The 15164-nt window shown below is 33.7% G+C and overlaps 2 protein-coding genes and 1 long non-coding RNA gene across 3 annotated transcripts; 1 reads left to right on the top strand and 2 right to left on the bottom strand.

The window, feature by feature from the left end:
- Positions 1-927: 927 nt before the first annotated feature.
- On the bottom strand, positions 928-5529 carry si:ch211-214j24.14. The gene is given in 2 exon segments (NM_001386828.1): positions 928-1798; positions 5473-5529. A coding segment is annotated over 1 exon segment (603 nt). The 5' UTR covers positions 1635-1798; positions 5473-5529; the 3' UTR covers positions 928-1031.
- A 2242-nt stretch (positions 5530-7771) lies between these two features.
- atp6v1e1b (ATPase H+ transporting V1 subunit E1b) lies at positions 7772-15164 on the top strand. Its single transcript, NM_173254.1, is given in 9 exon segments — positions 7772-7994; positions 8992-9057; positions 9140-9249; positions 10500-10566; positions 10647-10736; positions 11608-11676; positions 12976-13070; positions 13177-13264; positions 14713-15164. Coding segments are annotated over 9 exon segments (681 nt in total). The 5' UTR covers positions 7772-7961; the 3' UTR covers positions 14776-15164.
- Positions 7780-11984, bottom strand: LOC141381579 (uncharacterized). The gene is made up of 2 exons (XR_012401807.1): positions 10007-11984; positions 7780-9740 (listed from the first exon to the last, which is right to left on the bottom strand). It is a non-coding gene; the product is annotated as an uncharacterized lncRNA (long non-coding RNA).

Below are 15164 nucleotides of genomic sequence, written 5' to 3' on the forward strand. Positions count from 1 at the left end.
CAGGGGGCTCAAGTCTGGAAATGCACCCTGTCTACTTTTATTTCATTTAAATTTACATTAAATGACATTTTAAGTTAATGCAATCTCTACATTTTAAATTATTAGTTTTCTTAAAGTTAATTTAAAACTTTGCGTTTATGAGGAAAAAGGACTGCTCCATGATGGATAGTTAATTCTGTGATTTTCTTATTATTATTACATAACATTACATTATTATAATATTATTGTAGTTATTTGTATAGTAAAAAAAAATTTAGTTTATGTTTAAAAATATATTTTTTTTAACTCTCACCATACAAAATATTGTAGAAAGAGAGATACATATACATATACATACATATACATACATATATATATATATATATATATATATATATATATATATATATATATATATATATATATATATATATATATATAAGCTGCCATATATACAATATTTTGAAAATTAAGGTGGCATGGTGGCTCAGTGGTTAGCACTGTACCCTTACAGCAAGAAGGTCGCTGGTTCGAGTCTCGGCTGAGCCAGTTGGTGTTTTTGTGTGAAGTTTAAATTGTTTGAACTAAACTGTATGTTCATTCATTCGTTCATTTTCTTTTCGGCTTAGTCCCGTTAGTAATCCAGGGTCGCCACAGCGGAATGAATCGCCAACTTATCCAGCACATTTTTACGCAGCGGATGCCCTTCCAGCCACAAAACATCTCTGGGAAACATACGCACACACACACACACATCCCCACACACACACACACTACGGACAATTTAGCCTACCCAATTCACCTGTACCGCATGTCTTTGGACTGTGGGGGAAACCAGAGCACCCGGAAGAAACCTACGCGAACGCAGGGAGAACATGCAAACTCCACACATGAGATTTACTCACTGCTATATGTATTTGTATGTAAAAAAAACAAAAATAAGACAAGTGATCTTTAATAATAACATTGTATTTTTGTAAATCAAGTTATCAACCATACAGTTTGTTGAGTTGTTGAACAACACTGAAACTTTTAAAAGACACACAGTTGTGTTATTTTCTACTTAAGGTGTATGTGAGCACTCCCACCACCGCCACCAGGGCGGCGCCACCAACCAGCAGCACAGGAAGTTCAAAAGCTGAGCTGGAAATGGAGTCTGGCTTGGGTGTGACCTCTTCTGCAGGAGACGCTGTGTTATGGCGAGACACGCTCAGAGCATCAGATTCAGAGATATTTGATTCATCAGACTGTGGGAGATGCTCTAAAACCTGCGAGATGATTTCTGGAATGGGAACTGAAGCCAGGGTAAAATCTAAAGGCTCAGACAGAAGAGGCGTGTGCGTGAAGACTGGCTCAGCAGCTGTTTCTGACCCAATTTCCTGAACTATTGGCTCCTCCACACACATTAAAAGCTCCACCGCTTGTGGAGGCCTGAGATCTGATTCAGATGGAGAAAAGACACGTGCTTCAATCTCCGCCAGCTCCTTATCAATGCTTAAAACACTGCACTGGAGGTCTTCATCATCTGACTCCGCCCTTTCATGTGGCTCCGCCTCCAGATTGATGATGTCAGAGGTGGAGGAGTGGTTTTCACTGTGGTCCTCTTGCAGGAGAAACATCTCACTGGGATCCAGACTTCTGAGATCGGGCTCCATGTTGCTTACAGACGCCCAGGACTCACCCAGGCTAGTGGGCTGCCAGTGGACGGACCCCAAATCCTGGGGAGGGTCGGACCCCACAGACTGCCGGTCCTCAGACAGGATGAAAGATGATTTAGTCTTCTTTAAAATCGTAGTGATGTTCACAGGGTCAGTGATTCCTATAAAGATAAGAGACAAGATTAAATCAGTCATGTAGGTGTATATTGTCTCTGATGTAGTATGAAGACCTATTGGAACACACATGGACCCAAGGTTCTAACAGAAATCAGTCAAGTTTGGTGAAGGAAAAATCATGGTTTGGGGTTACATTCAGTATGGGGGCATTCGAGAGATCTGCAGAGTGGATGGCAACATCAACAGCCTGAGGTATCAAGACATTTGTGCTCATATTTCAGCCTTTACATCAGGTGTGGCCAACCCTGTTCCTGGAGAGCCACCTTCCTGCAGATTTCAGTTGCAACTCATATCAAACACACCTGCCTGTAATTAACACGTGGTGTTCAGGTCTTAATTAATTGGTTCAGGTGTGTTTGATATGGGTAGCAACTGAAATCTGCAGGAAGGTGGCTCTCCAGGAACAGGGTTGGCCACCCCTGCTCTACATCAATGTTCCTGAAAGCAAAGAAGGTTTTGGCCAGCCCAGTCACCAGATATGAACATTATTGAGCATGTCTGGGGTAAGTTGGAGGAGGCATTGAAAATAAATCCAAAGGATCTTGATGAGCTCTGGGTGTCCTGCAAGAACGCTTTCTTTGCTATTCCAGATGACTTTATTAATAAGTGATTTGAGTCACTGCAGAGATGTATGGATGCAGTCCTCCAAGCTCATGATGGAGTCAGACACAATATTTATTGTTTCCACTGCAGCATGACTTTATATTCTATACTGGACATTACCTCTGTTAAGTGACAAGACTTTTGTCTAAGCAAAGTCAGACCTTACTGTCCTAATTAAATCATTAAAAATCAAGGCATGATCATATTTTATTGTGGTAAAATAAGCGTAATCTAGAGGCCTTTGCCTTTTATATAAGCCACTTTTGATACCAAATGATCAACTAGAAGTCAAGTTATTATTTGTTGTTCCTAAAACTTGGATAAGCAACAGGACTTTTGTCAGGTAGTGTATATTGAAATAGGTCAGCTGATACGTATTAATAATGGGACAGGGCTTGACTTCATCCAACTTTGAAATTTGATCGCAGCAACATTTCATAAACGTGTGGATGGCAAATTACAAAGAATTGCAAACATCCTAATATCTTCATGTTCTGCTCTATGTATAGGCCAGTAAGCACATGTCTGGCTGAATATGCACCCTATATATATCTCCATCTGTTCCCATGATCAGAGAATGTCAGATATTTCAAACAGCATGGCAGGATCTAGTTCACGTAGCACACAACTTACATGCACATTCGTAAACTTACTCTTTTATGACCGTCATTTTTCAAGCTAAGAACTCATAAATCTCCTGCTGACAAGGATCTGAAAGAGTCTTGTCTAATGACTAGCGTGTTAATAAATATAGTTGCTACATGAATCAGCTTGAACTTGCATGTCGCTGCCATGTTGAGCATGTGGGTGCATGAATGAGCTAGTTTGGCACCTTGTTGGCATCATGTTGCTTACATGTTTTTGTCCTGTTTGATGTTTTAGCACAAATTACATGCTAGAAGTACACAATGCTATGACTTATTGTAGCTTTTGTTTTTACTTAATTAGTTGCTAGCATGAATTGCCATGTTAGATGATTTGTAATGTTGGCATGTTTTTAAAGTGTTAGCATTTCTAATAGAATAGAATCAACAATAGAAAAGAATAGAATCAACAATAGAAAAGAATAGAATAGAATAGAATAGAATAGAATAGAATAGAATAGAATAGAATAGAATAGAATAAAATATGAATAGGAATGGAATAGGAACAGAACGGAACAGAAAAGAACAAAACTAAATGAAATGGAATAGGAATGGAACGGAATAGAATAGAATGGTAAGGTATGGTATGATATGGTACAATACGGTACGATATGGAATGGAATAGGAACGCAACGAAACAAAATGGAATGGGAATGGAACAGACAGAATGGAATGGAAAGTATGGAATGGAATGGAACTGAATTGGAATAGAACAGAATGGAATAGAACCGAACTGAATGGAATAGGAATGGAACGAAACTGAATGAAATGGAATGGAACGGAATAGGAACAAAACAGAACAGAACGGAACGGTATGGAAGGGAATAGGAAAAAAAACTAAACGGAATGGAACAGAAATGGAATAGGAATGGAATAGATAGGTAAGGTAAGGTAAGGTATGGTATGTATGGTATGGTACGGTATGGAATGAAATAGGAACGGAACAAACAGAATGGAATGGAAAGTATGGAACAGAATAGGAATAGAACGGAATGGAATGAACAGAACAGAAATAGAATGGAACAAAACAGAATGGAACGCAATAGGAACAAAACAGAATGGAACGGAATAGGAATGGAACAGAATAGAATAAGAACGGAATAGAACAGAATGGAATAGGAAAGGAACAAAACGGAACAGAACGAAATGAAATGGAATGAAACGGAATAAATATAGATATAAATATAGATATTTGTTTAACAGTACTGGGTTGCATCTGGAAGAGCATCTGGTGCGTAAAACATGCTGGATAAGTTGGTGGTTCATTCCGCTGTGGCGACCCCTGATAAATACAGGCACTAAGCGAAGGAAAATTAATAAAGTCTATTGATACTTTTACCATTTTAGATAACTCTTACCATTAAACAATATAAATCTCCTGCTGACGTATTCAAATGAATCATAACTCGTTTTTTAAATACCCAGTCATGTTGAAGTATAAAACACGATGGTAAACAATAGTTTGCACCAGCGCTGAAGTCACGTCACAGTGAAAACATGTGCAGCGTCAACAGTCAGATTGTGAAGAGAGAGTAAACTAAAGCCCATGGCCAAGACCAAAGGTCAAAGAGCTTAAAGGGATCAGATGTGTAAGAAATACATGGTGCATTTTAACTATGAGACCTCTGACAAAGAACACAATCAGAGACATTAAAGTACTAGCAGGAATGTTTCATTATATGTAAGTCATTGTCATTTTACATCCACTGTAATCAGTTAATGCAATAAGATGAGCTGATATAATTACCTTTCAGCCTATTAGAAATGAAAGATATGGGCAACACAAATCATAATGGTCAATTATTGGAATAAAGCTGAATAAATAAGCTTTCCATTGATTTGTTTGGACAGGATCATGTTTATCTGAGATACAACTATGGAAAATCTGGAATCTGAGGGTGCTAAAAAATCTAAATATTGAGAAAATCACCTTTAAATTCTCGAAAGTAAGTTGTTAATAATGCATATTACTAATCAAACAAGTTGTTTTGATATATTTACAGTATGAAATTGGCAAAACATCTTAATTGAAGATGATCTTGAATGATTTTTGGCATAAAAGAAAAAAAAACAATATTTTTGACCCATACGATGCATTAATAAGGCTAATATTTTGCTCCAGAGTCACATATAACGCTATCCTAACATAAAACACACAGTAATGGAAAAGATGCAGATGACAACTGTTCATTCACATGGCAGAAATCCAAAATAGCTCATATTCTCTCACACAATAATGAATGTAATGCAATAAAGGACATGCACAAGGATATTCCCCACCAACTGGAATAAAGTGAAACACTGTCCTCTTAAAGACAAACCACCACACACAGAATACAGTATACAACTGTAAACTCCTCATGCCAGACTAAATGAAATGAATGAGTAATTATAGTGAAAACAGAGCTTACCTCGTCTGAGCACAGGCTTTAGTCAGCAGATGAATGCAGACTGGAGGTTGAGTGTTGCTACAACAGAATGCAATTCAGCACCTCCCTTTCCCTGTCCCACACAAACCCCTCCCCGATGCCAGTAAATCTGACATACAGGGACATGACAGTCAAAACTGCCATCAACTGTGATATACTCAGGGCCGTGACTCATTGATCTGTTCCGCTTTATCTGTGTGCCTGACGTGAGTTTTGTTTGCAAAAGACAGAGTCTACCTTGATATATCTTTCATCATTGCACAGTTTGAAACTAAACTTTGACGATCAGAACGTGCACGCATACTTTCTGTCATTTTATTATGAATGGAATGGATGAGGCACGGTGGCTCAATGGTTAGCACTCACAGCAAGAAGGTCGCTGGTTCAAGCCCCGGCATTTCTGTGTGGAGTTTGCATGTTCTGGATGCTGGATATTTGGCGGTTCATTCCACTGTGGCGACCCCTGATGAATAAAGGGTCTAAGCTGAAGGAAAAAGAATGAAATAATCAATGAATATTTTTAATAAACTTTATTTATGGAACAAAGGTGATTATAGCATTCGGTGTCTACACTATAAAAAATAAATGATTAATTAGTCCTAACAACATGTGTTTTTGGTTTATTGTAACTTATTAAACCATGCCAATCATGTTCTAACATATTTTTATAAGTTAAGTGAGCTATTTTAAGTCTGTAAAAGCTGTTATTTTAAGCTGTTTTATTTATATTTTTTATTTAATATAAGTTCAATGGACTCATAAGGTTAATTTGATTCAGCTCAAAAATGTAAGGCATCCAGGATTTTTTACAGTGTACAAATGTGCAAATTCTGCTTTTCTTTTATAAAATTTAGAATTATTATTATTATTAATAATAATAATAATTCTTATAAACCTTATTTAAGACCGAACGTGAATATAATTTAATGTATACAAATGTGCAATTTCTGCTTTCCTTTTTAAAATCTTTGTTGTTTTTTATTGGATCCAAATAAGCGCATTTATTTTCACATTTTTTTCACATTTATTTTAATCAGGAAGAGGAACATGTCTAAAAACTGCAGTTTTCAGTATAAAAGCAAACTTTTTCAGTTTTCAGAAATCTTTATTACACAATATTTGGCCTTGTCTCTGTATGTCACATAAGTTTATTTATGAATCACTGCAGGATGAAACATTGATCCCTTTTTTCCCATCAAATATTTCTTTCATTTTGGATTTTTTGAACACAGAAAAACATGCCGAAAACAATCAGCATATAACAAACTGCGTAGATATACATGTAATAACCAATATACAAGTTGTTAAATAATAGTATTAATAATAATGACAGCAATAACAACAATATTGTCAGTAAAAACGAAAAACTGAACAGTGATGACAAGGATATACTAAAACAAACAAAAAATAATAAAATTAAATTAATTAATTTATATATATATATATATATATATATATATATATATATATATATATATATATATATATATATATATATATATATATATATATGTATATATAAACACACACATACATACATATACACATGCACACATAAATACATACACAAAAAACTAATTTCCAAACCAAAAAAGGCAATAAGCCAAATCTGTATTTAGGGTTAAGTAAAGTTAAAATTAAGCCAGTTAAAAATAAATAAATAGAAGAACGCTGATAGACACATAGACATTGATGCCTTTTTCATCTGAAAGTAAATAAAGTCTCGAATAAGCGAACTTCATGTAATAAGAGAACAGTACTAACCACTGAGGCATCGTGTAAATATCAAGGCCATTTTTTTTTATCATATCATAGACTTTTTGGTATATTTTATGAGTAATTATAAAACTGCAAAGAGATTCTAATTGATTAAATGTATAAAATGTAGTAAATAAACAAGGAGACATTAAAAAAACAATTTAGGGTTAATTGTGTTATGTTTTAAAGTGAGATATATGATGCTAAATTTATTTGTGTTGCTTGTTTTTTAGGTGACATATGATGTTGAATGTAAATACAGTTTGTGTTGAGACCAAAGACACATCGACTTCCTCTTGTGGATAATGAGGAAAGTCTAATCAGATACAGTTTTAGTTAATAAATACATAAATGTTTTGTAAAAGGAACCCAAAAAGCAAATAAAATCGTTTATTTGTAATGTATTAGACAAAAACCGCTATAATAAATAAAGCACGCGCACTGCAATTTGATTGGTTCCCATAGAGGAAATACGCGTCATGTGACGTCTGTGTCATCGTAGACTGAGAATCAGCTGATCCCTCCAGTCTATTTTCACGGCTCTGACACTGTCACGATCAACCCTTTTCGAGTAAATTTAAAATCTAAAGGCTTTCAGGATTATTTTCGAGCTGTATTTGCAAAGCAGACGCCTTTCCTCTGCCACAAACCGAGCTTTATCTGTCGGCGGAGTTTAAAATCCTCTTAAAGCAGCAGGAGCAGGATCTGCAGTCATGGCGCTCAGCGATGCCGACGTCCAGAAACAGGTGAAAACGCTTTAAAATGTATTGTTTTACCTTCACTGCAGCTTAATAACAGAGTAAAATTGACAATAGAGTGCTTTGTTCGATGTATTATTTCACACGAGCCTGACAGGAGTGTCGTGATGTTCTGACGAGGCCTTCAAGGTTGTTCGTCATTTATTCATTACACACGCGCGTCTGTCACGAGACCTGCCTCTATTATAATTATAGCAGCACGTTTATTAAATTATTTTAAATTACATTATATTGCATAGGATGACTATTGAGTACGTAAATAATTAACAATGTCAAATTTAGAATGTTCAAATGCATCAAATCTGCGAATAATAGTATACAATATTAATAACAACAAGACAGAGTGTAACGTTAGATAATCATATTTTGTAATATGAATGATTATCTATCTTTAATAACAGACTTAAAGCTTTCTGAACACACACACTAGGCAAATACATTCCACATTCTTGTTATAAGCCACAAAAACAGCCCCTAGTGCTACTGTATAATCAGATTGAAGAGATTTAGTAATATAACTTTGATTTTTTTTCATTCATTAGTGCATGAAAGTGTGTAAAATAATGAAAAAATATGGATAATATGCATATTAAAAGTCATTTACAAGAAAACAAGCCACCTAAATGTCATTCATTGTTAAAGTAGGCTATGTACAGACAAAATCTGCTCATGAATATTCATAAATAGTCATTTGATGTTTTTACATCATTTAGCATATAATAAAATGCTATATTTTTTACATATTTAATCAAGTGGAGGTTAAAATATGCATTTAAATATTACATAAATATATGCTTAACCTTACTTTACCTATTTTTATATTATCTAAAACATTAAACTGCATATTTTTCATTCATATAATATGCTTTCTATGTTTTTAAAATGACTTTTTTTTTTAAATAACCCATTTTATAAAATGAATTTCAGGACCAATCAAAGCCATTTTATTAAGCAACATTATCTTTTTTCTTTAACATCTTTTTAGATCAAGCACATGATGGCTTTCATTGAGCAGGAGGCCAATGAAAAAGCCGAGGAGATAGACGCCAAGGTAATATTTCAGATTAAACATTGAGCTTTAACTTATGCACTAAATTAGATTATGATATTATAATAAGTGACTTTCCTTGCAGGCGGAGGAGGAGTTTAACATTGAGAAAGGTCGACTGGTTCAGACCCAGCGCTTGAAGATCATGGAGTATTACGAAAAGAAGGAGAAACAGATCGAACAGCAGAAGAAAATGTGAGCGTGACTTCCTCCCTGCAGAAACTCCCAGTTTCCTCAAAATCTCTGACTCATTCCTAGCCGCTTCAGATCATGTACTTATTTGTGATTGTTCAAGATTAATAATAAGAGCTAGTTTAAAGCTATACATAACTAACAACACTGCAAAATAGATCTTTTAATTAACAGTTTTGATGTATTTTGGATTTATTTATGGTTGTGAATTGCATTATGGGATGTTGATCTCTGCTCTGATGACTTTTGATGTTGTAAATTCAACTCTACGGTTTAACAAAGTGACTTTTGTTGATATTTTAGTAGTTTGAAATGATATAATTTTTAAGAATTAATATAGAGAAGTAAGTCGAATAACAGAAAATGTACTGGGAGTTTATTACAAGGTTTTTGCACCGTAATATACAACACCAACCCAAACACTATAGCACTTTACACTATTAAAAATGACAATAAAAGTCACTTTTTCAAAATTTACTTGTAATTTTTAAATGCTGGAAAATTTATCACAATATATATGCAGTAATATACAATCTATAATTGCAATATTTGCTATTTACAAAATATTTACATAAAAGGCTACTTTAATATAATCAATAAAACATATACAAATACTACTAATAATAATAAAAAAATACTGCATCATCGCTTTATTTTATATAATTGTTCACAGCAAACAAATATTTCAACCTAATTGAATTGCAAATGGATTATAAAGTATAGTAAGTGTATTGCAAAATAATAATTAGGTACACTTCACAATAAAGTTGCATGACGAAATAGCCAGATTTATTACAATTATTATGTTAATACTAATTTAAAAATAATATTGCATCTTTATTTTATGACGAAATAGCCAGATTTATTACAATTATTATGTTAATACTAATTTAAAAATAATAATGCATCTTTATTTTATTAGTTATTAGCTCCGTTTATAAAGATAATGACTTGTAATCTGATAACAGCTTAAATTTTAGCTTGTTATTATGCATTAGCTAAGAAATTAACATGATTAATAAAAGCATTTATACTTTTTTAATTAAGGTTAATTATTGGAGCCGTATTGCAATGTTAATTATGAACAGCACTGCACATACATTAAATATTCTTCGAAAGCAATCTAAAAGTTTAAATAATAAATTAATATTCACTATATTTCAAAGGGCCATGATATCAGATTTGTTCATGATATATAATGAAAATCATCATATGTCTATAATAATGTCTCAATTGTGTCTTTTTATCCGTAGTCAAATGTCCAATCTGATGAATCAGGCCAGACTGAAGGTCCTGAAGGCCAGAGATGACATGATTGCGGTCAGTTCCTCTTCTCTATTTGTGCCAGCTTGATATACTATGGTAAATATTGTGTGTTTATACTGTACAACGTTTTTCAGGATTTACTAAACGACGCACGTCAGCGACTAGCGAATGTAGCCAGAGATCCGTCCAGATACGCGGCTCTGATGGACGGACTGGTTCTGCAGGTGAGCGGTGGACTGTATACACACAAACACACAGATACAAATCAGCCCTGCTAAAAACCGTTCGCTTAGTTTTAATAAGTCAAGTTATTACGATACATGTGTTGACATATAGTGGAATAAAGTACGTAAATATTAACACACACTGGATGCAGGAGCTTGTTTAAACCTAGTTTTTACATTTATTTGCAGTTATGGGATGTTGATCTCTGCTCTGTCCACTTTTGATGTTGAAAATTCAATTCTAGAGTTTAACAAAGTGACTTTTAAAGTAATATAATGTTTAAGAAATAATATATAGACAAATAAGTGTGTAAAATAACAGAAAATGTGCTGGCAGTTTATTTCAGGGCGTTTGTTGGGTAATACACAACACCAACGCAGAGAATAGATCACTTTGAACTATTAAAAATGACAATAAAATCCAACTTATCAAAGTTAAAAGTGGTTGGAAGAAAGGTGAAGCTTCCATAATGCATTTCAAAAGCATAAATAAATACAGAAAATACAGAAAAACTGCTAATTTCCAGTGTATACTACTATACATATACTATAAATACTATACACATAATCTAAGACAGACTATACAAGTACTTTTACATAAGACAGAACAATATTATCTAAGAGAAGTATTTTAAGGTTGAAGGAAACGAGCAGTGCAACATGATTGTGTGGGACATTCACAAGTAAACCTTGTTTTCCTTATTAAGTCATAAGATGGAGTTTAAGTAAAGTGTGTGGTGCATATAGTGAGAAAAGTGTTTCTACAGGTGGTTTGTCAAGCCCACTCACCTGTGTGAGGCACACTTCAGAAATGCACAGTGCTTTTAAAGATATATGTAGTGATTGCTGTTTTAATATCGTTCTGTTGTAGGGTTTTTACCAGCTGCTGGAACCTAAAGTGACCATCCGTTGCCGCAAACAGGATGTGGGGATTGTGCAGGTTTGTAGCTGTTTTAGCCAGGGTTTTTATTAAAGTGAATTTAAAAATTAGTTTCTTGAACTTATATGAATGGTAAATGTAATCAAATGAAGCTAGATAGTGTATACAGGCCTTTGGTCCAACACTGTGTTCACTGATTTAAAACTCATGAAATGAATAATAGCTCAATGAAATTAAATTATAGTGAATTATTTAAAATGTGAATTAAAAACTTTCATCTCAAATTGTCTCAAAGATATCTAGCTTCAGATATATAAATAAATAAACAAATAAATCTCTCATTTACATGTATTTTAAGTTGATATTCTAAACAAAAAAACTTGAAATTAAAATGATACACATGTAATAAAACAAACATTGCTAAAATTTACAACTATTCAGACTTTTAAGTCTAATTAAAATGAAATTTGTGTATTAAAATAGCTGAAATGGAAATAAAATGGAAAAAAGACAACCCTTTTAATCTATTAAAATGACTGACATGCAACAAAGTGATTCAAGTTTGGCTAATATGTGTATTGTGTACATTCCAAGACAACATTTCTCAACTTATCCAGCATGTTTTACACAGCGGATGCCCTTCCAGCTGCAACCCATCACTGGGAAACACCTATATACATTGGTCAATTTAGCTAATTCAAATCACCTATAGCGCATGTGTTTGGACTGTGGGGGAAACCCGAGCACCCGGAGGAAACCTATGCGAACACGGGGAGAACATGCAAACTCTACACAGAAACGCCAACAGACTCAGCCAGGACTCAAACCAGCGACCTTTTTGCTGTGAGGCGATCGTGCTACCTACTGTGCCACCGCTACACCTATATTATACTATATCATATTTTATTAAATCATATCATATTGTAATTATATTATATGCATTGAAAAGAAGTTAACATGATTAATATAAGGTTTGTATTGTTATATAGTTTAGTTGAATTTAATTAACATCAATTATTAGAGCCTTATTGCAGCGTTAAAGTTGTGAACAACACCGCAAATACAATGAATATGCTTAAAAAGCACTCTAAATGTTTAAACAATCAATAATTATTCAGTATAGATTGAAATATTTTAAATAGACATTAATTCATAGACATAAAATTTAATGTAACGATTAAAATAACTAAAACCGAGATGTAAAAACCCTGTACATAACATATATGTCAAAAATAAATACACAAAAAAATACAAAAAAATTGGAACATTTTTAATAAAATAACCCTGGCATCAACAAGACTTTGACAGTTACTAACAACTCATCATGATTTACAGACAAGCGTGTGTTTCTTTCATTAGGCCGCCGTCCAGAAAAACATCTCCATCTACAAAGCAGCAGTAAAGAACAATCTAGAAGTGCGCATCGACCAAGACAACTTCCTCTCTCCAGAAATGTGAGCATCTGCCTTTACCGAGCAGTTCCTTATTCACAGAAATAGCGACTTCAGATATGGGTGCGATCTTTGAATCTAAAGCGTGTGTGTGTTTGTTTGTGTGTAGCTCTGGAGGTATTGAGCTCTATAATGCGGATGGGAAAATTAAAGTGGCAAACACTCTGGAGAGCCGACTGGAGCTCATCGCACAGCAGGTACAGAAACTGAACGGCCACCATTATGATTATACGGTTGAAGTCAGAATTATTAGCCCCCCTCTGAATTTTTCCTTTTTTACACTGCAAAAAATGCTTTTCTTACTTAGATTTTTTTGTCTTGTTTCTAGTCCAAATATCTAAAAATTCCTAAATCAAGAAGAATTTTCTAGACAAGCAAAACATATTGTCTTGTTTTAAGAAATAATATGCCAATATTAAGAGAGTTTTTCCTTAACAAGCAAAATAATCTGCCAATGGGGTAAACAAAATAATCTTAAATTAAAAGAAAAAACAAGATTAATTTGCTTACACCATTGGCAGATTATTTTGCTTGTTTTGAGGAAAAACTCTCTCAATATTAGCATATTATTTCTCAAAACAAGGCAATATGTTTTGCTTGTCTAGAAAATGCTTCTTGATATAAGAAATTTTAGATATTTAGACTGGAAACAAGACCAAAAATCCAAGCAAGAAAAGCAATTTTTGCTGTGTAATATTTCCCAAATGATGTTTAACAGAGCAAGGAAATTTTCACAGTATGTCTGATAATATTTTTTCTTCTGGAGAAAGTCTTATTTGTTTTATTTTGTCTAGAATAAAAGCAGTTTTAAATTTTTTATTAGCCATTTTAAGGACAAAATTATTAGCCCCTTTAAGCTATATATTTTTTCGATTGTTAACAGAACAAACCATCATTATATTAATTACCCTAACCTGCCTAGTTAACCTAAATAACACAGTTAAGCCTTTAAATGTCACTTTAAGGTGTATAGAAGTGTCCTGAAAATATCTAGTCAAATATTATTTACTGTCATCATGGCAAAGAGAAAATAAATCAGTTATTAGAAATGAGTTAATAAAACTATTATGTTCAGAAATGTGTTGAATCTGCTCTCCGTTAAACAGAAATTGGGAAAAAAAATAAACGGGGGTGCTAATAATTCATGACAGCTAATAATTCTGACTTCAACTGTACACTGCAAAAATGCTTTTCTTGCTTAGATTTTTTGTCCTGTTTCTATTCCAAATATCTAAAAAATCCTAAATCAAGAAGAATTTTCTAAACAAGCAAAACATATTGCCTTGTTTTAAGAAATATTATGCCAATATTAAGTCAGTTTTTCCTTAAAACAAGCAAAATAATCTGCCAATGGGGTAAGCAAAATAATCTTACATCAAAAAAAAAAAAAAACAAGATTAATTTGCTCTCCCCATTGGCAGATTATTTTGCTTGTTTTAAGGAAAAACTCTCTCAATATTAGCATATTATTTCTCAAAACAAGGCAATATGTTTTGCTTGTCTAAAAATGCTTCTTGATATAAGAAATTTTAGATATTTAGACTAGAAACAAGACAAAAAATCTAAGCAAGAAAAACCTTTTTTGCAGTGTATATAAAGCACTTTGAAATCACTCACACACACTAAAATGTTGATGTGTTTTCAGATGATGCCTGAAATACGAGTCGCCCTGTTTGGTGCGAACCAGAACCGCAAGTTCATGGACTGATGGATCTTTCCGGAGATCGGCAGTGTTTTGATGTTGTATTTTTATTTTGATGTTAAAAATCCATTCCTGCGTCTCTATCTGTACTGTATTTAAGAAGACATCACCTGTGTGTGTGTGTGTGTGTATATGATTCATCATTGCTGTATAAAGATCAAAATAGTGTCCTGCACATTTCTGTGTTAGATTATGAATCAATTAAAGCTCCGTTATGTTCCTATAAAGTCTTAAAGTGATGCATAACCCTCGCTTCATGAAGAAAATATGACTTTTTTTATTTGCATTCCTGTAATGAGGAGCATGATCTGTATATCGGAAGCAAACGTGTCTGTCGATGATGCAAAAAGACTATATTGATGTGAAAACTATAATGAAAACCCATATGGCCCAGA

The sequence above is a fragment of the Danio rerio genome, chromosome 4 (genome assembly GCF_049306965.1).
Source record: "Danio rerio strain Tuebingen ecotype United States chromosome 4, GRCz12tu, whole genome shotgun sequence".
Taxonomy (NCBI): Eukaryota; Metazoa; Chordata; class Actinopteri; order Cypriniformes; family Danionidae; genus Danio; species Danio rerio.